Here is a 27,931-nt window from a genome sequence, read left to right on the forward strand (position 1 = left end):
AGGCCTATTCTAGACTTGTGCCAACTCAACAACTATCTCAAAAAGATAAAGTTCTGCATGGTCACCCTGGCATCCGTTATTCCCTCTCTGGATACCGGAGACTGGTGTGCTGTCCTTGATTTAAGAGGCACCTACTTATACCAAGGGCATATAAGGTTACTCAGATTCATAGTGAACCTGGCACGCTACCATTTCATGATGCTTCTGCTCGGCTTGTCTGTAGCTCCTTCACCCCAGTTTCCTTCCCAAAGTAGTTTTGCAATTTAAAAGGAATCCGGCAATTTGCCTACCTGTATTTTACCCAAAACCTCATGCAAATAAGGATGAGCAAGGACTTCATTGCATATTAGATGGGCACTAGTATTCTATATAGAAAGGACTAAACAGTTTCAACAGTCCAGCCAAGTGTTCATGGCTATAGCTGACAGAATGAGAGGTCTTCCAATCTTTTCACAAGGGATTTCATCCTGGATAGGTTTCAGAGTAGCAGCCGTGTTTAGTCTGTATTCGCAAAAAGAAAAGGAGTACTTGTGGCACCTTAGAAACTAACAAATTTATTTGAGCATAAGCTTTCGTGAGCTACAGCTCACTTCATCGGATGCATCCGATGAAGCATCCTGGATAGCGTCATGTGTTTGTTACGATCAGGCAGGTGTTTTGCCAATTAACCTGACTGCTCATTCCACAAGATCACAAGCATCTTCAGCAGTGTTTTTGGTGTAAATCTCTATTCAGGACATTTTGCAAAGCAGCAACTTGGTGTACATGTTCTCCTCCCATTACACCGTCACTAACTACTCTAGAGACTATGTCAAATTTTGTTGGGCTGTGTTATAACTTGTCTTCGAGATGCATTGCACATGTCCATTCCGTGACTTGCTCTCCTACCTCTCTACATCAGAGTTTCCAGAAGGAAGGAAATGAGGGGCCATGGGGTCGGCTGGTTCCTTTGTGCCAGCGCTAGCAGCATTGGGCAGCAGAGGGTGTTCAGGCCATCCTGATGGGTACCACTGAGGGAAAAATTTTCAGTGGTTGTGCATGGCATGTGTACGCACCAAGAGTAGAATGGATGTGTGTGTAATGTGTGAGGAACAGGTATGAAAGGTCAGTAACTGTTTTTTTTTATTTGCTTCAAAGTTGCAAACCCGTTACTTAAATAGTTTCAAATTTTTTATTATTGTAACTCCTGTAAGTGATACTGTATCTTTTTTTTTTTCTTAAATGTGTAACTTCTTAAAACCATTTGCGGAGTCTGGAAGGGTATGTCTATAAAGGGATAAAAACCCGTAGCTGACCTGAGTCAGCTGACTGAGGCTTGCAGGGCTCAGGCTCCTGGGCTGAAAAATGGCTGTGTAAGCGCTTGGGCTGGAGACCTAGCTCTGGGACCCTGTGAGAGTGGAAGATCTCCTGAATGTGTACACAGTTATTTTTAGCCTTGCAGCCTGAGTCCTGTAAACCTGAGTCAGCTGACCCAGGCCAGCTGCAGCCATGCTGCAGGTCTTTTATCCCTGTGTAGACACACTCTAATTTGTGTAACAATCAGGGAAAAATTGTTCTAGAATCAAAATAATGTACAACTTTAACCTTTTTCTTTCTATACTGTAAAGAGCTGGAATACTACATTTCAGACAACTGTTTTGTCATACTTTAAAAAAATTATAGTAAATTTTGATTGATGGGGAGGATTGCTGGTTGACTACTGTTATTTTGACTCCGCAAGGAATTCTGTCAGGCAAAGTGCTCTCAACACTGTAAGCTCTTTAGCTCTTTTGTTGCTGGAGGATGGCATTAAGCCAGCAGGGTACTTTATCAGCAGTCTGACAGTGAAAGAGAGAGATGTGGTAGTCAGATCTGGCAGTTGGTGACAGTGCACTGCTTGTTTACAGTACATCACTTTCATGTCCTAACTATGCTTCTGACAAATGGCGTGGCCAATCATTAGATCAGGGGTTCTCAAACTTCATTGCACGGCAACCCCCTTCAGACAGCTAAAATTACTACATGACTCCAGGAAGGGGGACTGAAGCCTGAGCCCACCTGAACCCCACAGTCCTGGGCGGGCGGTGGGGCAAAGCCAAAGCCCAAGGGCTTCAGCCCCAAACAGGGGGCCTATAAACTGAGCCCCGCCACCCAGGGCTGAAGCCCTTAGGCTTCAGCTTTGGCTCTGAGTGGTGGGGCTCAGGTTTCAGCTTCAGCCTCGGGTGGTGGCCTTGGCCCCCTCGGCTCCGGCAAGTCTAAACCAGTCCTGGCGATGCCTTTAAAATGGGGTCCTGACCCACAGTTTAAGAACCGCTGCATTAGATTGAGAGTTTTGGACTTCATGTGGAAAGCATTTGTCATAGTTGGTTAGATGACTGGTAGGATGTTTCCCACAGCTAAACTTTTGGCTTGTGGCCTTCTGATTTATTCAGTTATTTATCAGTTCATATCCTGTATAGCCTGTGTTCAGTGAGCACCTTTTCTATTGCCTGATTAAAATGAAGGCTGTCTTTACAATAATTTGGTATAACCAAGAAATCATATTGATTTAGCTAGTTCTATATCCTTTGCTAATCCAGATGCCTTTGTATGGAAACTCCATTACATTGATTACTTAATGGCTTGACTATTTGTGATCATGTGATGATTTTATTTTAATTATACGTATAAATGGACCTAAAGCAACCAAAATAAACAACTTGTATAGTTTTAATTTCTTTTTAGGACTGGGATTGAACAGGATTGTAATCAGGATTAATTGGTTGGATTTTAAAATAACTATTTGAAGGTTGTGTAATGTGAAAGTAACCCTGCACTTTTAATATATGGAGCTGGAGAGTAATACCTGGGAGCCGTCACAGAATGAAAGTGGGGGCCAAAGGGCCTAGTAACAGACTAGATAGTTTTCAGAGTAACAGCCGTGTTAGTCTGTATTCGCAAAAAAAAAAAAAAAGAAAAAAAGAAAAGGAGTACTTGTGGCACCTTAGAGACTAACCAATTTATTAAGGCATAAGCTTTGCTGTAGCTCACGAAAGCTTATGCTCTAATAAATTGGTTAGTCTCTAAGGTGCCACAAGTACTCCTTTTCTTTAGACTAGATAGTGTTTTAGTGGTTCTGCTCATAGATTGTATTCTTTCTCACTTTCTCTTGTTAAATTGGTGGCGAGCAGGGTGTGATGTGTTGCCATTTGCCCCACATTCCATTGGCTGAGTGGAGGCAGAGTTGAGGTCCTCCCAGCTCTACATGTTGAACTGGTTCCCTCCCACAATCTTCATAAGCAACTATTGCTCAGAATCGCAGCAATCCTAAGGGGAGTGTTGTCTTTGTTTTCCCACTCTTGAGACAAAGACATTATTAGTTGCAGTATTTCTGGATGTACAGAGAGGTGGGGCTGGGAAAGCTAACAAGTGTGGCAGAAGCAAAGGTCACACATGGAGAGAGGGAGCAAAGAAAATTACAGAGACATGGAAACTCCCTCAGCCCCAGCAAAAAAAAAAAAAATACCTGCAGGACAAGGGAAAGATGGCAGTAAGGTAAAATGGAAAGGGGTTATGTTCTGGTGGGATTGTCTGTGTCTCTGTCTCTGTCTTTCAGCTGTTAATAAAATTAACCTTTCTGGATGAGTAGCTTAAAAAACCCCTCAAACTTTTCCTGTATATTTGAAAGTGTGTGGTTAGGAGAGGAGATGCTTCACCACACCTCTTCCAAAGACAAAATAAGATTAATGCCCTTGAATAGTGTTAATGTTTTTCATTTAAAATGATTTAAAGGTGACCTGCACAGGGGGAGGGGGAGTGAAGTTGTGGCCTTCTTTTCCCAAGTGCCTAACTGACGATTGTCATGCTGTTGCCAGAGACTCAGCACTGCAGGCTCTTGTCACTCATGTGACCAGACTTTCTGCTTCCATAGAGAGGGAGCCAGCAGTTCATAGCTCATAATGTGAATAGAAATATTACTTTTGCCTTACTATAAATTGTAGTCTGAGCTTGTGACTAGCAGTGCAGAGTGTTTACCTCTGGCAGAGTTAAATAATTTTGGGCAACATGAGGTTAACTGCTTGGGAAAAATCTTCTACTGCATTCGGCCTCCCCTTAAGTTGGGAATGCCAAAATGGCAAACAAACTAAGGAGAAGGCCAAAAATTTCTTGCTGTTCCTGTAGTGAGTCTTGTTCTAGGCTTACTTAACAGGACAGATGAATGTACAAAATGGACTCCTTACAGATCAGTTAGATGTGTTTTCAGGGCTCCAGAAAACCATCCACTGAGCACTTTGGCTCATTTACTGCTTAGTCTGTAGCTTTTGGAGTCACGGAATCTGCTTCATCCTAACTGCAGTTGCCAAGAAATAATCCCACAGTAAGGGAGTAGATCAGGATTGGCCAAAAGAGTCCTATTCCATGCAGCATCGAAGCTGGCAGGAATTCCTCCAGAAGTTGTTTAAAAGGGAGTGTTTTGTGAGGAATGAGGCCTGCATTTACTGAAATTCCCTGACTCTTCTAGTTTAGTTCATAGTCTTCACTGGGAAAATCAGCCAGGCCTGACCATTCTTGCTACTATGCTCCTTTGTCCTTGCAATTTCCAACAAAAGGAAGTATTTGACAGTCCCTCAGAACATTTCTGATGTGGGTAGAGCTTCCCTAGTAATAGCTGGGCTTCTCCCTAGCACCCACTGTACAGACTGCTTCTCTTAGGCCTTGTCTAAACACAAACTTGCACTGGTTTAAATAGTGGTATGGTTTGGGGCATAAAATATGTATGGGGAGAAGGGAAGGCAACAGGCAATGAACTAGTAGGAAAGACTGAGAAGATGGAATAAAGGGAGACACATGGAGAGCAGATACTCTGAGGCCAGCCTCAGGCTAACTGAGGGGAGCTTTGAAGGGAGTCAGGGAAATGGTCAGTAAAAAGAGAGCCAGTACAATCTGAACTAAGTATGGAGGGTGGTGAAGCACTGGAATGCGTTATCTAGGGAGGTGGTGGAATCTCCTTCCTTTGAAGTTTTTAAGGGCAGGTTTGACAAAGCCCTGGCTGGGATAATTTAGTTGGGGATTGGTCCTGCTTTGAGCAGGGGGTTGGACTAGATGACCTCCTGAGGTCCCTTCCAACCCTGATATTCTATGATTCTATGACTCAAACTTTGTTTTTACACCATTGCTGGAAGATCCTAGCCCAAAGGAAATTGGCTGAAGAATTCACAGCATATATCGTAGCACAACTCTTCATCCTGTGTCAGTGTACTCCTTTTGTGCTTTCAGGTGACATTCGTTTTCTTTGCATTGTCTAAACATTTGTTCACCTCACAAAGAGAAAACTGTTCAGTGGAAGTGGGGAATGAGTTTGCATATTTCTTAATAAATTTGTAAAATTTCTTCTTTGTCTTCAGGGTGGTGGATGCACACAAGATGTCTCTTTAATGCAAAAAAAAAAAAGAGAGAAAATACAGACACGATTATAAAATCCTAACTTTCAAATAATTTAGCATGTTAGCTTATGAAATCTCTTGAGTTTTAGATATTAAATATAAAATGTTGATAAATGGTTCGTATAATCTTATCAGTTGCTTTTAACAGAAGCCAGGCAAATTAAATACTATGTTTTTTTTCCCCTTTGTGTAGACCATGGCAATGGTTGTCCCCTCTATGTTGGACAGCGTTTTTGTTTGCCAATAGTTCTTACCTTTCTTGTTTTGCCAGCATTTTCATCGTAGCTCATGTCACTGGCTTTTATTTTCTGTTACATATGTGAATGACAGGCTGTGCTTCACCAGGATATATTAGAGTGCCAGCTCTTGACATTTCTGCTTTGAAGCTTTTGGGAGATAGAAATTAAGCATGACCCCATAGTGTATGCCACTGGGAAATGATCTTTTCAAAATGACAGCCACAACTGTGCATATTATGAAATCATTGGTATTAGTTTTGCTTTTGCATACCAACGCATCCAAAAAACCAAACCACCCCCTCCCCCCCGAATATTGTGTTCTTCACATTCTCACTGAGGCAGTCATAGTTTCAACAGCTATCATTTTTATAAGCAGAGTTTTACACATTTAATGGATGAAGGAGAGTAAAGATCTCTCCACTCTGCTCTTCAGCAAAAGATACAGCTAACTATATTTTACAATATATGACATTGCAAAAATGACAGTGAAACGGTGAATTTCCTCTGTTATGCAACACTAAGCTTTCTTTGTAAATTTCAGTCGAGATCATTATTTTACAGAACCCCAAAATCCCAATCTGGTTTTTATACACGAGACAAACTCAGTCAGGAATGCAGATGAAATCCGTGAGATAGGAAATATATTACAATGCTATCACTTTAACTCATTTTAGATATCAATAGATTTTTGTAGTATCCTTAATGTAAGAAAACTGAAAAAATGATAGGTTAATCACTTTGTAATCCTGTAATCCCTATGGATTTGTTATAAAGGTTGCATGTTCTATTTTTGGGAGAAATTAGAACAAATTCACAAATGACCACTGCACAAAAAAAAGTCAGTGTTATAACAAGACTTTTCTGAGAAATCTGGTGTTTTGAACTGTTTCAGCAGGTGAACATTTTCTTTCCTTGATCAACCCTTTTAAAATAGACTTGCCTTAGCAACATCGTTTATATTTAAGTGGTCTGTTTCACAACTCCAGTTTTGCTATAGAGTTACATAAAACAAATCTCCAAAATGGTAGTCGGCCTGGTACTTACTGGTCACTTGGTGATGGCTCATAACTTCTTCACAGCTGATTCTTAAGTTATCCTTGCTCTGTTACAAGGAAGAGCCCACATGCCTGTAGAAGCAGTGGCTAAGCGGGAGAAAATATGGTAGCTTCCACTAGCATTGCTTGAGTTTTATATAAGGGTTAAGAGAGGATCTAAAGCACCAGCAGAACTGGAATCAACAGTTGACAAAAAGTATTTCACTCGAAAATGGGGCTCTGGAGAAGAGAGTTGAAGCTATGCAGGAGTGAATGTACATGGATCTGTGCTTCTGCTGAACTGTGTAGAGCTAACATGGCGCACAGTAATCTGGACCAGGAACTGAAGGAATCTGGGGAGCTGGGGGTGAAGAAATTAGTTTGATAAATGCACAGATTAATGAAGTAGTAGAGTACAGGGAAGGTATGTCAACACAAATGGGATTATTTAGAGGTTGAGGTGGGAGGTAGTTTAGGAAGCAGAAATGGCTGTTTAATTGCGGCGTAGATGTTCAAGTCCCAGAGCTCATGCTGCAGCTTGAGTCGGAACATGTACACACAATTAAATAACCCTGCAGCCTGAGCCCTGTGAGCCTGAGTCAGCTGGCACGGGCCAGCTGCGTGTGTCTAATTGCAGTGTAGACATACCTTCAATCACATAAGTGGAGCCCTAGTTTCAACTATTGTTCCTCTTTTTACTTAACCCCCCCGTCTTCATTTTGTGTTTCATTTGTAAGCTCTGTGGGGCAGGAGCCATCTTTCTCTTCTCTAAAAAGCAGTGAAAAATTGTGGTGCTATACAAATGTTTAACAGTAATACTGCTAATTGATGTCCATGCCACACAATAGAAATTCCACTTCAGACATGAAGTTAACATTATTTCTGACCTCCCCAAAACTCTCTAAGTTTATGATAGTAGGAAACCTACCAATGAACATAATGTCATGTTTACTGCACCTTCAAAGAGAGCATGCATAGCCCAATAAGAATAGGGGATTTAGGCATAGGTTTACATTACTTTTTGGCACAAGACTTTTTTTTCTTGTGCACAGCTTCCCTTTTTGCTCATTTTAAAATTTTGAAAATAGTTTTAATACAAGAGGAAAAAGCTACTTCACATGATTAGTGGGGGATATCTAACAGAAAAATAGAATATGTAGTTAACTGCTTGAATTATGTTTATGAATCAGATTTCCAGGCATATGTGTAAATCATATTAGTATGTTTATCCTTAACTGCTATGTCATGTGTTAAGCTGTTTTCATTAAACTATTGAGGAAAATTTCATTTTTATGTATCTTTTTTTTGGTTTGTTCTGACACATGTATGGACAGCAGTTCTGCTAACTATTTTAACACATGGCTGTACCAGTGGGATGAGGCATTTCATTTGAGAATTTCTATCAATTTAAGAGAAGTGACAAGTATGCTGGCGTTACACTTTTTTAATAAAATCTTCAGTGTATATTTCTGATGGCAAGGTATAACAGATGGGTTTGTCTAATATAAGTCAGTAGGAATGCTGAAAATTATTTTAATTAAAAGAAGCTTTAATTTTGACATCATGAGGATATTCACTTTGAAATATGTATATTATGTTTTTTGTAAATTCATGGTTTTACACCTGAAAACATATAATGAATGTTACCTGTCATTCTTAAAATTAGAATGGTCAGGGATCCAATCAAGTTAAAGCTGTGTCAGGTAACTTGTATTGTAAGGGAACTTAAAGTAAAATTCCTGTGATGTAGCAATGAGAATACGAGGAAAAGAGGTAAGTTAATTTTGAAACACTTTTTAAAAAAAAAACCTAAATGATATTAACAGGTATAAAATGTTAAGAAATGAGATTTATTTTTGTTGGTAAAATATGCACTAATAGTACTAACATTTCTATTAAGACATAACAAGCAATTATTTTATTTTTCAGTCTCCAACAAAAGCTGTGTATAATGCTAGGCACTGGAACCAGCCAGAGTCAGAGGCTCTACCGGCACAACCAGTACTGAAAACTCCAACCATCCCAGTGAGTAGGCTGTTTTTTCCAAAACTTTATAAATTCTCCCTAAACTCTGAAGAATATTTGGAAATGATGAAGACAGGCTAGCAAATATAGTAGTAACTCAGAATGAAGTCCAAATGGTCGTGTTAACCATTGGGTGTAAGAGCCAAAAGAAATTGAATTGGAGGGGGAATCCTCTAGTAAATGCTAAAGGAAGAACTTTACTAGAATTAAAAACTTGATTTCATTGTCCTTTTTAAATATGAAAATCAAATATTTTAAATTACCTGTGTTAATTGTTCTAACTAGAGTTGTGTAAAACAGTTTTAAGAAACAAATTTTCTGCTCTGATATCTAGGATATATCAGCTGAACAAATCAAACATACAACAAAAATGCCCACAAAAATTATGTTGTTAGCATTATTGCGAGAGGAGAAGGCTAAATGCCATGAATCATTCTGAATACAGTCCATTCAAAAGTGTGAGGTGCTTTCTGAGCAGGATTGTATCAGTGGATTGTCATTGAGAGGGAAAAGGGGTTGGTTGCTGGCCAGCCAGACTCGTCAATTTTCAGTGTTAGTCAACAGTTACATTAAACAGAATTCAATACTTTTGGCCTATATGTGTGTCTGGAAGCTGTCACTTATGTGAAAAGAATTCTGTTTTAGTGACTCTGCCTTTGTTTTATATTCAGACAGCTGAAGTAATCAAAGTGTAAATAATTTAATACTGCTACACTCTTAGCATCCATTGTCATAATTCTTCAGTTATTTTCCACATGAGCCTGACTTTCTCCACCCTTCTGTTTTGAGATTGACAGCTTTAGTCTGTTGGATCCGGACCCTTCTTGATTACTTCACAGTCCCCCATTGCCTTTTATAATGGAGCCTCCCTGAAATGTTAACTATATTGCCTGGGAATTTTAAGTCACTTTTGAAAAATAATTCTTAGTTATTAGCATTATGGGGGGGGGAGGGGAGAGGAAAGGTCTCAGGGCCATGATCCCTTCAACAAAAACTGTAGTGAGGCACAACGGTCATAAATTTAAATTGAATCTTGTTACGCTTCACTGAATACGCTAAATCTTTGTTCGAGTCATTTTTTTATTTAATGAAGCGCCATGATAGCACTGCATAAATTAACAAGGTCAGCGTTCAAGTCAGCTACTCACATAACAGCAAAAACTGGTTTCTTTTTTGCTCATAGCTCTTCATAGATACAAAATCTTGGAGGCCTCCAAATCTTGTTTATTTTTTTAAAATAAATTAATTAAATGTTTAATCTATCCTCTCTAGATTAGGGACAGAGGCCTCTTGGTATATGGAAAAGGCTTTTCATTTTCATCAAATTTTCACTTAATATTTGGGACTCTGGCCAACAAAATATTACTTCAGGAATATGGTAGAGATCTGGTTAGCCTCAGTCCTCTAAAGGAATTGTTATTGTGACAAGAAAACAAATATGTCTTCCATTGCCTAAGAGGTCTGTGTATACGTTGAGTCACTGGATGAGAAAATGTGCTCTCAAAGGTATTTTTAGCAACAAAGTTATTGGCTTTATTTTTATAGTTTTATATGACCAAGGTTTAAGAATTGCTGTGGGATTCCCCTTTGGTCCAAAAGTTCATAGGTGATTCCTGGATTGGATGAGACTGCCCCCTTAATTTTGGTACCTACTTGGAATGCTTCTATTGATTCCTTAGAGTGGTGGAGAAATGACAGTTTCTCAAAGTGCATGTCCTTACGTCTATTCCACACACGGGTGTGCAAGCACCTGAGTCTGGAGATTTGTGTCAGTTGGTCCATGCCTGTGAAGTTGCTTCCCTCATGCTCTCAGTGAGGTTCCTCAGATTCTGGGTAGGACTGGAGCACTATCAGTTTGTCAACAGCACCAGGGTCTTCACAAAGGTCTTCTCTGAATGGCTGTGCCGTTTTTTGTATCTGGACGATTGGTTCCTGATGACCATATCTAGCCAGGAGGTCCAGTCAATGATACTATTCTTGCTTCATTTTCTGGCATCCTTGGGGTGTATGAACAATGAAAAGCTCACTTTCATTCCCACAAAAGCCACAGACTTTGTAGGAGTTCCCTGAACTCAGTGCTAGCAATGGTCTACCTTTCCGTCAACAGATTCCAGGCCACACACAGCCTGATAAAATAGCTAACCATTAAACCAAGGACTGTAGTCAAAGTCCGTCTTTCCTAGTAGGGAAAGACAGACATGGCTGCGTATACCTATGTAATGACATTAGCCAGGATTCATCTCTGTTGCCTGCGGGCCTGGCTGTGATCTCTTTACTCACCAGACAGAGAACATAAATACCAAGGTGACGCTGGTGTACAAAAAAGGATCAGGTGCATGTTTCCTTCCACCTGCATGGGACACAACCATAATCACAGGTGCATCCTCATAGGATGGGGAGCCTACATGGACAGTCACACTGCCCAAGGCATATGGTCTCTTCAGGAGGTCAGGATGCATATTGACCTCCTGGAGCTGAGAGCAGTCTACGAAGTGTGCGGTAGGTTCCTTCCCACTTACAGGGTTTTATTATATCCTGATAATGTCAGACAACAAAGTGGAGCAAACAAGGTGGAGCAAAATCTTCTTCCTCTCTGTATGGAGGCAGTCAGTTTATGAAACTGGTGCATCAGCATCTGCATCATGCTCTCAGCAGCAGACCTACCAGGTGCACAGAATTCTCAGGAAATCTCAGCAGGGAGTTTTCCACTGACCATGAGTAGGAAATATTCAATTCCATCCTGAATGTCATCTTTGCCCAGTGGGAAATGCCGTCCTGGGACCTGTTTGCCTCACAGATGATCAAGAAATTGTATCTATGATGCTCCACAGCGGTGTTAGAAAGGTTGTCCAGGGACCCCTTCTATTATAATGAACAGACCATCTAAGGTATGCCTTTCCACCCATCCCCCAGCTACCTCAGTATGATAGTCTTTGGGATGCCCAGGATTGCAAGTCACATTGCTACCCTCTTGCCTCAAACAAGAGGGAGACTTGCTTGTGCTTAACTGGGTATCCGCTGCCTGATACTTCTAGTCTGTTAGCCACCCAAACAATCTCTTCAAAACTGTGTCAGCCCTTACTTTGCCTTGCCGATTAACAGTAGGTACACTTCAGCCCCAGAGCATTTTGGAGCATTCCCTCTGTAGCGATCAGCCCCATATCCACTACACACTCACAGTAATTTCAGGTCTGCTGTCCCCAAGGAGGCAATATACATACCAGCTTACTTGGTCCAACTCAGGATCAGCACTTAATATCACAGCCCTGAGATATATTTATAGCAAAAACAATCATAAGTTCTTGTTCGAGTGCTTGCTCATGTCCATTCCACATCAGGTGTGTGTGCTCGCCACATGCACCAATGCCGGAAGTTTTTCCCTCAGCAGTATCCGTAAGGGAGCAGCTCTGGCGCCCTCTGGAGTGGCGCCCACATGGTGTGATATAAGAGGTGCTCCCAGCTCCCCCCATACCTCAGTTCCTTCTTGCCACCAGTGATGGTGCATGGAATGGGGGGAGGGATAGCTCAGTGGTTTGAGTATTGGCATGCTAAACCCAGGGTTGTGAGTTCAATCCTTGAGGGTGCCATTTAGGGTTTCAGGGCAAAAATTGGGGATTGGTCCTGCTTTGAACAGGGGGTTGGACTAGATGACCTCCTTAGGTCCCTTCCAACCCTGATACCCTATTCTATGAATGTTCGCTGCTCTTACTGGCGTTGCTTAGTCTTCGTTCATACAAACTAGAGTTCTTGTAAAGTTAGAGTACATAGTTAGTAGTTGAGTGATTTAGTCCTTAGCAGTAGTTACAAGTTCTGTTAGTTCCGTTTGGGTACTTAGCCGGGGGACAGGTCACGTCCCGGTCCCCAGGCTTTAAGCCCTGCGATCGTTGCAAATGGCCCATGCCCATGAGCGATCTGCATAGTAACTGTCTAAGGTGTCTCAGTGAAGGGCACATAAGTGATACGTGTCGAATCTGCATGTCCTTTAAATCCAGGACTAAGAGAGAGTGTGAGATGAGATTCAAAGCATTCCTGATGGAGCCAGCGCTCACTCCGTCCCCGGACTAAAGGTCCGACTTGGCACCCAGCACTGCGGCATCAGTCCGTAGTACCCCACTGGTGCCATCAATGAGCTGGCACCGATCCACATCCCCAACCAAGAAGATAAAGAAGGTCAGCAGGGGACAGTCTCCTACTCCCCACAAGGGGAAGGACAGGGCTGGGGACAAGTTAAGAGCCGTGGTAGGCAGCTCATCTCCTCCGTCGTGAAATCGGACTTCCGCTCATGTCGAGTGATGCAGTTTCTTGCCTGGAAACCTGGACGTAGAGGCCGGCCTTCATCAGCTTCAGGTGTCATTGACAACTGAAGTGCTCCAGGTTGCGCAGGAGCTCCTGATGCTCCCGGTGCCCAGACCTCAAGTAAGCCCGCCTTGGGACCTTTCCATCCACCTTTGCCCCAATAGCACCGTTTCCCATCCCGGGGGACATCCTGCCACCGCTCACCCACTCGAAGCTGTCATGCCTCGGAGTTAGAGAGGCAGATGCATTGCAGTCCTCTATGGTCACCAGACCTTGGGCACTGGCAACGGGATTCAAGGTAGACCTCACCGGTTACCTGGCGCAGACCCATGGAGGCATGCGCTCGTTGGCAGGAATGTTGGGACCAGCCATTATCGCTGGAATGCCATTACAGATCCCGGGAATGATTGGCAGGGCCCGTGGTTACCGTCCTCCAATGATCCCTGAGACAGGTATCACCATATTCAGGGAGATTCCACCCAGCCCGCAATACCTAAAGGTCCCACTCCTCGTCCCGGTACCGGTTTCGAAGCTCAAGACATGGATCGTTGGTCTCCTGTTGCAGATCTGCCAAGTGCCACCAGTCACCGAGGTCCCCACGGAAGCGTGCGTTCCGCTCGGACCGGTCCTTCTCTAGGTGCTACTGAGATTATTGGCAGGCACGGAGTTGACACGTCAGTGAATTTGGGTCACCGGGTAGCAATCGTTATGCATATGACTCCAGTACGGAGCAAGGCTCCACATCGGCAGGGCAGCCTCCCAGATCCTTGGTGCCCACCTGCATAGTTGGTAACGAAAACTGCTCTGTGGTCCCAGGCCCAGTGGCCGGCCCCGTGGTACTCCTGAAAACCGTGGGGGTTCACCCAGCCCTCCCAGCCTGCCCCCTCTGTGTCGACAGCCTTGGACAGGCCTGTGGCCTCGACGACCCAACCCCCTCTGGTGCTTGAGGCCCCAGGGGATAAGGCCCTGCAAGTTCATGTGGACCAAGGGAAACAGCCTGCTGGACCACCAGTGAGTGCTGTGGAACTCACGGTACTGGCCTCCTCTGTGTCATCACTGGATGAAGCCATCATGGAACACCCTCACGGGGTTCCTCAGGATGATGCTAAGGCGCACCAGGAGCTGTTAAGGGGGTTACGTCCAGCCTTGGCCTGCAGGTGGAGGAGTTAGAGGAGCAAGCAGACTCCTGTTCAACATCCTCTCCTCCACAGGCCCTGCTAAGGTGGCCCTTCCCCTTCATGAAGGGGTACTGAAGACATCCAGCGCCTTGGGGCAAACCTCCTCTCTGCCCCCCATTTCCAAATGGGTAAAAGATAAGTACTCTCTCCCGACGAAAGGGCACGAATACCTTTACTCCCATCCTCCCCAAAATTCCCTGGTGGTTGAGACAGTTAACCACAGGGAATGCCAGGGGCTCCCTGGAGCTACCCCCGAAACATAGACTCCAGGAGACTGGGCTTGTTCGACAGAAAATTTATTCCTTGTCTAGCCTGCAGTTGAGGGTGGCTAAGCACCAGGCCCTTCTGGGCCGCTGTGACTTTAATATGTGGCAAACCATGACCGAGTTCGAGAATGCCCTCCCGGAAGGTTCCCTTAAAGAATTCCGGGTGATCCTCGACGAAGGCACATCTGCTGCTAGGGCGGCCCTTCAAGCGGCGTCTGACGTGGCAGACTCCACCACTCGCACCATGGCATCTACCATCTACATGCACCGAGGGTCCTGGCTGCTCCTCTCTGGGTTGTCCTCCAAGGCTTAGCAGTTGATTCAGGACCTCCCCTTCGATGTCCAGGCTCTGTTTGCAGAGCAGGCGGACAACAAATTACATGGGCTGAAGGACTCCCGAACTACCCTAAAAACCTTGGTGTTCTACGTTCCGGGTCCGGCACATAAGCAGTTCAAACTGCAACTACCCCAGAGGCAAAGGAGCTAGCCCTGGCAGGACCCGCCGCAGAAAAAGCCCAAGGGCTGTATCACCACGCGTGAGTCACCCACTCCCACCCTCTGCCCAGTCAGGCTCAGCCTGCTCCAAGCAAGGAGCTAAAAAGTCGTTTTGAGGGTATGCCTGAGTACCTACCAGTCTATTCCCTGGATCCAATTTTTCCCAATTTTTGGCCACCACCTTTCCTTTTTCCTCCCTGCGTGGTTGGCGATAACTTTGGACCGCTGGGTCCTCAGTATGGTGGCGCACAGCTACACCCTCCAATTTATTTCCACCCCACCCCTTCCCTCTTCAGGGACCCTTCTCACGAGAGTCTTCTCAAGCAGAAGGTTCAGGGGCTCTTGCAGCTGGGGGCAGTGGAGGAGGTCCTACCATCTTACAGGAACAAGGGTTTCTATTCCCAGTATTTTCTGATCCCAAAGGCCAAGGGTGGTTTGCATCCTGTTCTGGACCTGCGAGACCTCAACAGATACCTAAAGAAGCTATCTCCTCCCTGGATCCGGGAGACCGTTCTGCCGCCCTTGACCTGAAAGACGCATACTTTTATATAGTGATCTTCCCAGGACACGGACGTTTTCTCCATTTTACAGTTGGTTTGGCCCACTACTAGATTGCGGGCCTTCTGTTTGCCCTGGCTACAGCACCAAGAGTGTTTACTAAGTGCACAGCAGTAGTCGCGGCCTACCTCAGGTGTCGGGTATCCAGATTTACTTGTACCTCCATGACTGGTTGGTCAAAGGCAGGTCCAAGGCTCAGGTCCAATGCAACATAGTTGTACTACAAGCCACATGCCACTCCTTGGGACTCTACTGGTCAACCACAAAAAGTCCACGTTAGTTCCAGTTCAAAGGACAGAATTCATCGGGGCCGTGCTCAACTTGACTCGGGCGAGAGGCTTGCTGAGTTATTTATGTCACTGGGGTTTAAGGTGAATTGATAGTGTTATGTGCTGATTTGGGCAGCATGTGAAAACTCATTTTGTCCAGTTTGGTAGTTTGGTTGATGCTTTAATTTTGATTATGAAACATCTTACATGAATTTAGGCTTTCTGCCTTCAGCGTACAGTAGCAGAAATTTTCTTTTTCCTTTGCAGGGTTTCTACTCTTGGGATTTATGCACACTCAGTGCCATGAGCTTAGTACAGTCTTAAAAAATATATATATATATTTTTAAGTTTTCACTTAATAGGTCTTAAGATTACCTCAATTTAAAAAGGTGAGGTTGAGAATAAGCGTAAACAACCATTGTGTTGGGATTTTTTTTGTATTTAACTTGAAATATTTACGGATCTCTGGCTCTTCTTCCTTGGATAATGTTTCCCGTCGTCTTTGTTATCTCAAAAGTTGGGGGTGAGGCTGACAGAAGCAAATTGAAGACAGGCTGGTACTGTTGCTTAAAGCAGCATCCTATTAATATATACAGAGGAGTAGGTGAGGAGAAAACCTGTAATACCATCCCAGTGAGACAGCCAGGAGGCTGGGGATTTGCCAGATAGCTACAGTGAAACAGACAGTCAGCTCCCCATTACTTTTTACTTTTGCAAGTGTGCGGCAAGGGTAAGTTTTGTCGTAGTGCATGTTGTAAAATGGTTGTACATAAAATATAAAAGTGAGTACATATAAAACCAGTGCAGGAAGAATGCCATTAATTTACAGAAGCATCCATAGTGCCCCACAACACTTCCTCTGTAGATGTTCTCTTATGCTAGGGAAGAAGCTGGAAAGCCTGCTACCTGCAGATGGGAAGCATTTTCAGTGGTCAAATGGCAAGAGACAAATCTTCTGCTAGCTGCAGCCACAGCTAGAACAGCAGACTCCGTATCAGGACTAGTGGAAAGTGTGCTAATGACTGGATATAACAAGCAGCTCATTAATGCTTAGAGCCTCCAGGAAGTAAGATAGTCAGTGCAGTAAGAGGCAACAAAGAATTTTAACTTTTTTTTAAAGACCAAACTTGGTAATTTTACCTACTCTGGTGATCAGTTAAAGTTAATCAGTGCAAAAGATTCCATCTGCTCTTTTGATTTTGAAGTCCCACCAGACCTGTCTCTTTTTTTTAAACAAAGTTTTTTATATTTAAAACACCATTTAAATGATCTGACATATTCCAAATTTGATGAATGGTACAGGTACACCTCTGTCTCAGCCCAAAATTTGAATTTGAAAAATGCACACCCTGCTCTGTTTCCGTATGTATTTGGTGTATGTTTGCACACTGAAAACATCTGCCCATTTAAGCACTTTCTTATTGATAGGTAAGGCTATCTTCAAAGGAGGCAGTTCATAAAGATGATGGAGTTTTTAAGGCTCCTGCACCACCTCCCAAAGTGATAAAAACTGTGACAATACCTACTCAGCCCTATCAAGAGATAGTAACTGCATTGAAATGTAGGAAAGAAGACAAAGAAGTAAGTATTTTCAAGACATTTTTAAGGTAATTATTGGTATTTCTAATATATACTGAAGGAACAGTGTCAAAGTGAGGCTTTAGCTTTCACCATTAAAGTTAATGGTTTATGTTGGATGAGTTGAATGACCTGAGTGGTCTTCAACAAAATATCAGTTAAAATCTGTTTAGTTTTTTAAAGATAACATTAAATGTGTTAATTTTATAATCCATCCCAACAGCAATTTATTGAATTCAGAATATGTTTGTATCTTCCAGTTATACACTGTTGTTCAGCATGTAAAGCACTTCAATGATGTAGTGGAATTTGGTGAAAATCAAGAGTTCACAGATGATATTGAGTACTTGCTAAGCGGACTGAAGAGCAATCAGCCCCTAAACACACGTTGCCTTAGGTGAGATATTTTAACATAAAATATCTTGTATCTATTTCTTTTATTCAAAGGAAAAAAGTGGGGTTTAAATATTTCTATTAAATATGTGATCCAACTTTAAAATGTTGTTAGTAGTTACCTGGAGTTTCTGCTGCCTGGGGGAAATCTGAGAATATTGGAGATGACATTTACAGTGTATTATGAGTGTGAATGTATAATGTGGGGAAGGATAAAAGAGGATTTTGTGCAATAAAATTACAACCCCAAATTTACTATTGTACTGCTTCAAAGCAAAAATTATACTTCGTTAACTTTTCTTTGTTTGGATACGATTGTAAGTGAGGAAGCATCTATCCACTGCTCTTTAATAGAAAATTCAGTTTTTAAAGAATTATTAATATATATGTGGAAAATATCCCCAGACACTCACTGACAGTGATAACATAATATCATGCTGAGGTTTCCTTCATTCTGCCAACAGTCTATTCTTTATTTCCTATTGAGAATGCCATAGCCAACACTGATGTTCACTGCAACTTTTGCAGGCCTGGGGTTAACTAGCAATCCTTGTTAGAATTCTGAGGATGTAAAACATGAACATTAGGTTATAGTCAGTCTTTTGTTAAATTTTGGTCATCTCTAGATTTGCATCTTGCATTGTACAATTAAATCCTGTTAACAAAAATGGAATTAGATGTATACATTTTCATGCTGAAAATGTTTATTCATGATCACTGTTTGTTTTGTATAGTTTGTGGACCTAAAAATACCAAGGAGAATAGTTCTATAGCAATATAAAAATCCCTTTTATCTTCCATACTGGTATACTTCTTTCTGTGTACAGATGTGGCAAAACTACAATTATTGTAGAAAAAACCTTGAACTGTAGATTTAGATGGCAGTGAAATTTTATTTGGTGTCCTGACGTGTAACAAAAACAGCTGTAGAACTTTAAAAAGCAGATATTAAATCAACAGTTTCCTCCAGGTAGCTCAACAAATTGCAGTAATGTTGACTGATTTAACATAATTTGCAGAAATCTCAATCATCCTGTTTGAGTTATTTATATATGCAATTATGTAAATAATCAATATAACTAAGAATTTTAGAATTAAGTTATTCACTTTAGGGATGGAAAATGTTAACCAATTAACCAGTAAGCATTAGTCTTACTGGTTAACCCTCCTTAACTGTTAACCACTGGGCTGGCTGGCCAGCCGGCTGACCCCCGAGCAGCCGCTTAATCAGGTAACCATTTAAACTAAATATTTTTAAATCATTTAAATGGTTAACTTTTTAAACTGTATTTACATTCCTAATTCACATTCAATACACTGAGTCTCTGTAAACTTTCAAAATTCTTTTAAATTTTGTTCTCTACTTCTAAAATTATATAGGAAACTGGGTCTAACTTGTACTCGTTGAACTTTCCTCCAATCTATGAATTGCAAGGTGTGTGTTTTCCAAAGAAAATGATATATAGGGGGTAAGGATAGCAGTAGACTTAGGTGAATTAGAAGCCTTGTTGGCAAGCTGATCCTCTTTGAATGCTGTGCTGTGGTTGGAGACTGTAAAAGATCTAAACATGACATTCTCATATGATTTTTAAAGGTTACTCTGGTATCATAGAGGATTTTTTTGTAATGTAATATTCCATTATAGTCCTGATTTTTTTTTATTCCTCTTGCACCATTGGAGACATTTTAACTTTTTAATTTTTAATAACAAAGGTAAGGAAATATAGCCTCCTTAAAACAAAGTTGAGTATAACACTAAGAAACTTCACAAATTTTAAAGGAACACTTTTGTAAAACCCAGAAGGTAGGCAGTGCTGGGTACACATGAAAACTCTCAGACAATCCGAACTAGAGCTATGAAAAGCACACTTCTTTTTTTTTTAAAAAAAATTATTGTATGTGGGGGAAGAGAAGGAACAAAAACACACCCAAATCCATGACTACCCATTCTAAGCAGGTATTTTGAACATTAACGGAGATGGGAAGGATCTGAAGGAAGAGGTGTGTGCATACCTGATGGTTTGGTGGGCAGGGTACGCTTTTTCCTCTAGTTCAAAAGTGCCTTTTTGGGTTATTCCAAACTTTCCCTGCCAAAATCCAATCCTCCTCCTGGCCTCAGGTTAGCTATGTGAAACTGCAGGCTAAACGGATATTTCACAATATTGTATGTGAAGGAGGGATTACAGATAGTGAGGGTGTCAGTTCACAATACACTTTTCTTGATCCTCTTCACCAAGTTGGTGTTACTAGTGAAGGTTTTTCTTTCAACTAAAAGTTGTTCCTAAAACACTTAATGTTACCCATTTGCAACCCTGTTGTAGCTAACATTAAAAGAAGAAACCAGACTTTAGCCCGGTATGAGTAAGCAATCCTAAAATAGAATGCTGCATATCTTCACCATTTGAGATGGGCGGTAAATCTTACAAGAATATATATAACAAGCCTTTTTATCAGCCCACAAACAGTTGAATTTTCTGATGGACACATACTCATATTCATTAGACTAGTTTACTTAACTAGCCTTTTTTAAAAATAAATGTAGTGACTTTAAAACACGTTAATGCCTGTCTGTTTTTTTCCAGTGTTATTAGCTTGGCGACAAAGTGCGCCATGCCCAGTTTCCGAATGCACCTGAGAGCACATGGAATGGTAGCCATGGTCTTCAAAACACTGGATGACTCCCAACACCACCAGGTATTCAAATGGGATTGATATATGTAAATGAATGGAGATAATGGAAATACAGAAATGCACTTATTAGGTTTTTAGTATAGGTTGATTGTATTTGTTTAGCATTTTTCTGGAAATAATGTCCTGACTTTAGAAGTAGACACAGAAACGTGACTTGGGAAATTCAAGAGAGCGCATGCGTTCTCTTGCGTGCAATCAAAGGTGGCAGAAACTCTTGATTTCCCCACACACTCTCTCTCTCTCACTCTCTCTCTTCTCCCCCCCCCTTTTTTTTTTTGAGGCTTGATTAAAGCTTTTTTAAAACTCATAGCCTTAAACGTTTTGGTGCTGAGTTTAGGTTTATGATTTCAAATCTTTATCCATTTTAAGTTTCATACTACTTTTATTCATTACATTTAGTTTAAAAGTAGTACTTAGAATATTAGAGTTAACTTTTCTGTTCTTCTTTCCAGTTTGACTTTAGTAAAAACATCCACTTCCAATATGTTGAAAAGAAAGTTAGGTTTTCATATAATGTTTTTTAAATATATTTTAGATATAGGAACGAAGACATTCTGAAAAGCTAAGTTTGTCTTTGTCAATAATTGTGTGATATTCTGTAATTGGAGATACATATTTTATGCTTTACGTGAAATTATACCGCTGTATACTTCCTCACTGCTGTTGCGTTTAACATCTGTGTTTCACTAACATTTTTAAGTTTGTTCAAATGATTAGAAATAGATTTTGCCCCTAAGTCTCAACAAGAGCATCACAGAACTCGAGCCCGTCCAAAAGGAAATGGGGAAACAGTTACTTGAAAATAGAAAAATGGACTTCTCCTACCATATGGCATTGTGTTGATTTCATGACATTAGCAGTGCTAGCTTCACTTGGACTTAGAAAGATTTTGAAAAGGGAAACATCGTATATATGCATATTTTTGTAACTATATTTAGTTTGGGAAAGAGAGAAAAGGCTTTGCCCCAAATGACAACATAATTGGAAATAAATGTTGATGATCAGTTATTACCTGCACTGCAACTATGTTCTATAATGGATTTGAGAGAGTAAGATTGTTAGTTTACTTGATGAGGGTTTGAAACAGTAGCTGCAATGAATAAATTCTTTGGTGCCCTGTAGACACAATAAAATTACCAGTTATCTCAGAGTTATTCCCAAATACAAATTGTCATCTTTGAAAAATACTTGTTCCACCTAATTGGTAAACTGGTATTTAAACTGCAGTTTCTTGATTAACTATCTTTTTTCAGAATATGCTGTAAATGCTTCAGAGTAGTAGATTAATTTTTAAAACAAAAACTGTTTTCATGAAAATTGTCAGTTACAAAAACGTGTTTTTAATATCTTGAATATGTGAATAATTCAGAAATATAGAATAAATTAAAATATAATGCTGAACCTTTGAAAATTACCATCTGTTCCCACAAGCTGGAATATAAATAGAATGACAAAGATCAAAATTCTTCTGAGTGGGAGTAATTGGCCTGCAGTTTTTGGTGTGTATGTAACAAGAGTTGAGTTGTTTTTGTTTTTTGTCGTCTTCCTCCCCCCCCCCCCCCAAAGAAAACCCTATTATGGCGGCATCAGTTGCAATTCCATAGTCAAGGTTGCCTTCAGACTTCTGTCATAATCCCTATTTTTTTTTAACCATCTCTTCTCTTTTCCCCCCTCCCCATTCCAGTGTTTGTTTGGAGGAATATTTTCTGGGAAAACTTCTTAACCCTAACATTCAAAACTTTATATTGTGATGAATCCAAAATGAGGATTTTATAAAATCTTGCATCACTGACCCCCTCACCCTGTTCCTCAGCATCTCTTCTCATCACAGGCTTGTGTTTAGAACTCCTAAACTGACGCATGTAGATTTGCATGCGCACGTATTATTTTTCTGGTGTTGAGCTAAACCTTTTAAGCAAATATTCAGTATGAACCAAACCCCTGTCAGGCAGACAGCCCACTGTGTAAAGATGTGTACACATGACATGACCAAGCTGCTTAAATGAGCTAGGGATTTATAATCTTTCTGAGGTATAAAATAACACTCCTTTACTTGCTTAGAGTGTCTTAAGGAGGGTCCTGCTGTCCTAGGGCTCCCTGGCACCCATGTTATCATTTTGCGTATTTCCCACCTGGCCCCTGCCATCTCACCTACCTCTCTGCTTCCCACAAAGCTCCCAGCCTCTCTGCTTGCCTACTTCACTTGCCTTTGGGAGGCTTATCAGCTCCCTTAACAGATTCAGTGGTTTTCTGTGTGCACATGTACAGAAACTTTGAGCTCTTCCATTTCCCCTATCTTCTTTAACCCCCTCCTCCAAACTCTACTTCTGTGCTACTCATTGACACCCCCCAACATAACCACTCCAACACAGTCTCTGCCATCTCTCTCCTTCTCCCTTCCCCTTCCCCCCCACTCCTCCAGGCTATGTCCCTTGTTGTGGTCCGGATTAAACATTTAAAACTGGATTGGGGTGTGTATGGAAGTGGCAGGAAATAGGGGTTGGAGAATGGAGGGAGGGAACTGGTGCAGTATGAATGCAGAACAAGCTGAATAGTAGGAGTACACTGGAGGAGATGGGCAGCAAAAGCCTGCGGGGGTTAGCAAGAAAGCTTTTGAAGTTAGAAGTGACTGTCCTCACAGAGATCTTAGCATGTCTGTGGAGCAGTTGCCTTTAGGTTGTGGTGTAAAGGCAGTCACCCTGATGATCTTTTGATGTCTGCATACGAACAACCAAGCCTTTAATTTCAACAAGTGCCTATTCCTCTCTATTTCTGTTCCATCTGACCAGCCTACTGTTAATCAGTTCCTTTCCCTTCAGATGTCAACAAGGTCAGGGTTTCTGGAGGGTGTCTGCCCAGCAAAGCTCTGAGCTTCATGGAAGTTCTGCTCACTGCTTGGAGGTCCACTGGAATGGTGGACAACTAATTACAAATTCAAGAAAAGTGCTGACCTTGCACAAAGACTAGCAGGTGGGGTTGGTAACCAATAGACTGACCCTTTTCATGTTTACTCTCTGCCTGCCCTCCCACCTCTGGCACCCAGGCCCAGATCCAAAATAATATTTAGGCTTCCAACTTCCATTGATTTCAGTGGAAGTTAGGAAACTAAATATCTTTGTGCATCTGAGCCCTGTAACCTCCCTCTGCTTTTTTTGAATCTCCATGAGGATTTACTCTTGCATTGTTCTTGAGGAAGGGTGAGGTGGTGTCCCCCTCTTTTTAACAAGGAGAGGACACTCTTCATCTCCCAAATCTCCAGAGGATGAAAACATTAGGGGAAAAACCTCAGCTCTTTGCTAACTTAGTGGAGGATGGGTTCTTACCTAGCCTCTCGTGGGCAAGACTGGGGAAGCCTTACCTCAATGGGTAAAGTTTTCCTGGGTTTGGGGAATCCCCACGGCAGACCTCGCTAAGAATATGAGGCTCTGTGTTAGGAATCCCTAACCAACTATAGATAGTGATTTCCTGCTCACTGGGTTGATGTTTATATGGCCCAGCCCTCATCCCTGCAGCCTCTTCCACCTTCATTTCTATCTCCTCTCTCTTGTCTTCCTCCTAGCTAACCAAAATTTCACTCCCTGCAAATAATATCCCCAGCACCCTGCTGCTTCCCCTTTTCGCTTATATCACCCATAATTCCCTTCTGCATTGCCACCACCTCATGAAGTTTCTGCCTGCTTTTTCTCTCTGCACCACTGACTGCTTTGGGGTAACTTTCAAATGCTTTGCTGCTTTAGCAGGATTTTGTAAAATGAATCAAGAAGTAATATGTGCTTTGCTTACATTGGCCAGGAAAACTGTGTTAGTATCTTGCTAGAAAAAACAGTGTTTGGACACTGTTAGTTATTAGCTTCAGTGCTGACATAGGCAAAGTCTGACAGATTTCTTCCCCCAAATCACCAGCTTTGTCTATTAAAAAAATCTTCGTTTAAGTGCTATACATTCTTCATCTAACACAGGTGCTGCTACAATTTTATATTGTCTTTTTGTTTTCAAGAATCTGTCACTTTGTACAGCAGCTCTTATGTACATCCTGAGTAGAGATCGTTTGAACATGGATCTAGACAGAGCTAGTCTAGATCTGATGATTCGGCTTTTGGAGCTAGAGCAAGATGCTTCTTCTGCCAAGCTGCTTAATGAAAAGGACATGAACAAAATTAAGGAAAAAATCCGGAGGCTCTGTGAAACTGTTCACAACAAACATCTTGATCTCGAAAACATCACGGTGAGTTTCATGATTGTGTTTGAAGGATCTGTTTTAAAACTAAAGTGAAATGCTTGGTAAAACAAAACTTATTAGCAGCAGCTATCTTTCAATGCTAGTTATAACTAAGTGTTTACGTTGTGATGCCCTATTAGCGGGCCAAGAGTAGTCTGAATTTTCATCTGTTTTCTTTATAGAAAATCTTCTTATGTGCAGTACATACTTTTTCATCTTTAAATTTACAAATTCTTTTCTAGACCAAGGCTACTCTAAACCTATACAATAAGCTACAATAGTTCTGCAGTTGTCTGCAGTTCACCAAATTATAGTCCTATTTTAGCTAGTAACAGGTTTATAATTATTTAAGAAATAAACATGAGCTTACAAAGTTTTGGTAGCAGTATTTCTTCCGGACTGTGTCCGAGTTTTGATTTACTATATATGATTAATATGTGATGCATCAAAATTAAGTAAAAATAACACTAATGGTTTGTCTGTAGAAGGGTAAAATTCACAGTTAAAGCTGAAATTATTCTCAAGCTGCTCCAGGTGTATTGTATCAACAAGCAGTTAAATAGTTCTGCAATATCCAAGTGTAATGTGATGAGGTAAAGATTTTGATTCTTCTAAATATCCTTGCTTTTCTGGGTCTTTTAAAGTTCTTACATAAGAACTGTCATCCCAGATCGGGCCAGCAGTCCAATTATTCCAAAATCTTGCCTTCCAACAGTGACCAGTACCAGTTTACTTAGGTGCTTTCCTGTGTCATACAGTGGGGATGGAAAGCCCAAAAAGATACTGAAAAAAGAGGAGGGGGAAATTCTTTTCCTGTTTGAGTACTGTTCAAATACGTTTTGTCAATGGATTGCTTGACTAAACTTCAACCAACCCTTTTGTACTACTAATACACATTTCTAACACTCTGAAATGGAGCGTCTATATACCATTTTGCTATACACCTTACAGTAAACAATGGTAAACAATGGTATACACCTTACTTATTGTAAGGTGTATACCATTACTGAAGTAAGGTGTTATACATTTTCAAATATTTTGATTTCAGTTACAACACAAAATGCAAAATATACAGTCCTCACTTTGACTCTTGATTAAATATCTACACTGTAAAAATGATTATTTACAATGTCACCTAAAAGTGAGAACAGGCATTGGCATGGCACTTCAGTAGCCGTCATTACAAGGTATTTACATACCAGATATGCTAAACATTCGTATGCCCCTTCATGCTTCAGCCATCATTCCAGAGGACATGCTTCCATGCAGATGATGCTCATTAAAAAAAATAATGCATTTAATTAAATTTATGACTGAACTCCTTGGGGGAGAAGTGTATGTCTCCTGCTCTGTTTTACCCACATTCTGCCCTATATTTCATGTTATAGCAGTCTCGGATGATGATCCAGCACATGTTTTTTTTTGAGAACACTTTCGCTGCAGATTTGACAAAACTCAAAGAAGGTACGAATGTGAGATTTCAGAAGATAGCTATGGCACTCAACCCAAGGTTTAAGAATCTGAAGTGCCTTCCAAAAACTGAGAGGGACTAGGTGTGGAGCATGCTTTCAGAAGTCTTAAGAGAAACACTCCAATGTGGAAACTACAGAACCCAAACCACCAAAAAAAGAAAATCAGCTTTCTGCTGGAGGCATTTGACTCAGATGACGAAAATGAACGTGTGTTGGTCCACACTGCTTTGGATAGTTATTGAGCAGAACCAGTCATCAGAATGGTCACATGTCTTCGGGATTGGTGGTTGACGCATGAAGGGACATAGGACTCTTTAGGGCATTTGGCACATAGATATCTTGTGACGTTGGCTACAACAGTGCCATGAATGCCTGTTCTCACTTTCAGGTGACATTGTGAACAAGAAGTGGGCAGCATTATCTCCTGCAAATGTAAACAAACGTGTTTGTCTGAGCAATTGGCTGAACAAGAAGTAGGACTGAGTGGAGTTGTAGGTTCTGAAGCTTTACATTGTTTTATTTTTGAATGCAGGGTTTTTGAAACATATTTCTACCTTTGTAAATTCAATTTTCATCATAGAGACTTGCAATGTACTTGCAGTGGGGGAATTGAAAAATACTATTTCTTTTGTTTTTTAGAGTGCAAATATCTGTAATAAAAATAAATATAAAATGAGCACTATACAGTTAGTATCCTGTGTTGTAATAGAAATCAATATATTTGAAAATGTAGAAAACATGAAAATATTTAAATGGTGTTCTGTTATTGTTTAACAGTGCGATTAATTTTTTTAATCCCTTGACAGCCCTAGTTTAAAGCTGCTGGCATGAGACTTTCCTTGCTAGTTTCATCCTAGCACAAATAATAATGGATAGGTTATAAGTCTTTCAAAATTCTGTGTTTAAAAGAAATGCAAACACACTGAGTAGGACCTTGGACTAGCTGGACCACTGGTCTGATCTGGAACAGTACAACTGATACTGTAGTATGTTACCACTAGATGGTATGACTAATATAACCTATTTTTCAGTGTAACAAATGTTACTGTAAGCTTTAGTTTTTCCTCAGTGTTAAGTTGTGTAATGCATTTTCCTTAATGCTTTTTAGGTTTTTTGTTTTGAATTTTACCACAATTTTTTATCAGTCTGATACTTTTTTAAAATCAGTTTTTGTCAAAAATCTGTGGATTGACGTTCTTAGAGGTGTTATCTCTGGACATAACATCTTCAGCTGTTAGCAGTAATCCCCAAGTTACATTATGTGTTCCATTTTACACAGATTAAAAGAAAACATGCCTTGCCTTGGCTTTTCCATTTGCATGTTTTTTTTGGTAATTCTGTCATTCTTCCTCTTAGTTTTCTCAAACTTTCAGTTATGGAACAAATTGAAATTGGCATTAGAAGACAGTATTCTATGTCAGTGAAAGGAGTTGACTTGTTTTAAGGAAAATAATATGACCATATGGCTCCTAGCTACAGCTAAGGGGTTTATGGTGACCTAACACAATATGGTTGGCATTTCAGTTTTAGGTGATTAGTATTTCTTAAGCTTTTTAACACATGGTTATGGACCTAAGAATGTTCTGGTCTTCAGATGTCCTGAGGCTGAATTGGAGGTCAATTTTATTTGTTTTAATTTGGCTGTTTAGTTCACAGCTAAACAAACAACCTTAAGATATATTGCCAAATAAATTGCGTTTCCAGGCAACATCTAGTCCTGAAATGTCCAGCTACAAATTGGTGGCATTCTCAGAGTCCTATTCCATGTCTGTTCTGGCACCAAGGAGACTGACTTGGTTGATGTAATTTTTATCCA

At 41.0% G+C, this 27,931-nt stretch overlaps 1 protein-coding gene across 5 annotated transcripts in view; it reads left to right on the plus strand.

Moving 5' to 3' along the window:
* Positions 1–27,931, plus strand: part of WAPL (WAPL cohesin release factor) — a 127,011-nt gene that overhangs the window by 81,352 nt on the left and 17,728 nt on the right. For 4 of the 5 annotated variants that reach the window (XM_073353327.1, XM_073353329.1, XM_073353328.1 and 1 more), the window contains exons 5-9: positions 8,605–8,700; positions 17,191–17,343; positions 17,601–17,737; positions 20,316–20,427; positions 24,422–24,649. In XM_073353327.1, the coding sequence (XP_073209428.1) occupies positions 8,605–8,700; positions 17,191–17,343; positions 17,601–17,737; positions 20,316–20,427; positions 24,422–24,649 (726 nt within the window). The remainder of the gene's footprint in view (positions 1–8,604; positions 8,701–17,190; positions 17,344–17,600; positions 17,738–20,315; positions 20,428–24,421; positions 24,650–27,931) is intronic. The other variant, XM_073353330.1, reaches the window with a different exon arrangement.

The sequence above is a fragment of the Lepidochelys kempii genome, chromosome 7, assembly GCF_965140265.1.
Source record: "Lepidochelys kempii isolate rLepKem1 chromosome 7, rLepKem1.hap2, whole genome shotgun sequence".
Lineage (NCBI taxonomy): Eukaryota > Metazoa > Chordata > Testudines > Cheloniidae > Lepidochelys > Lepidochelys kempii.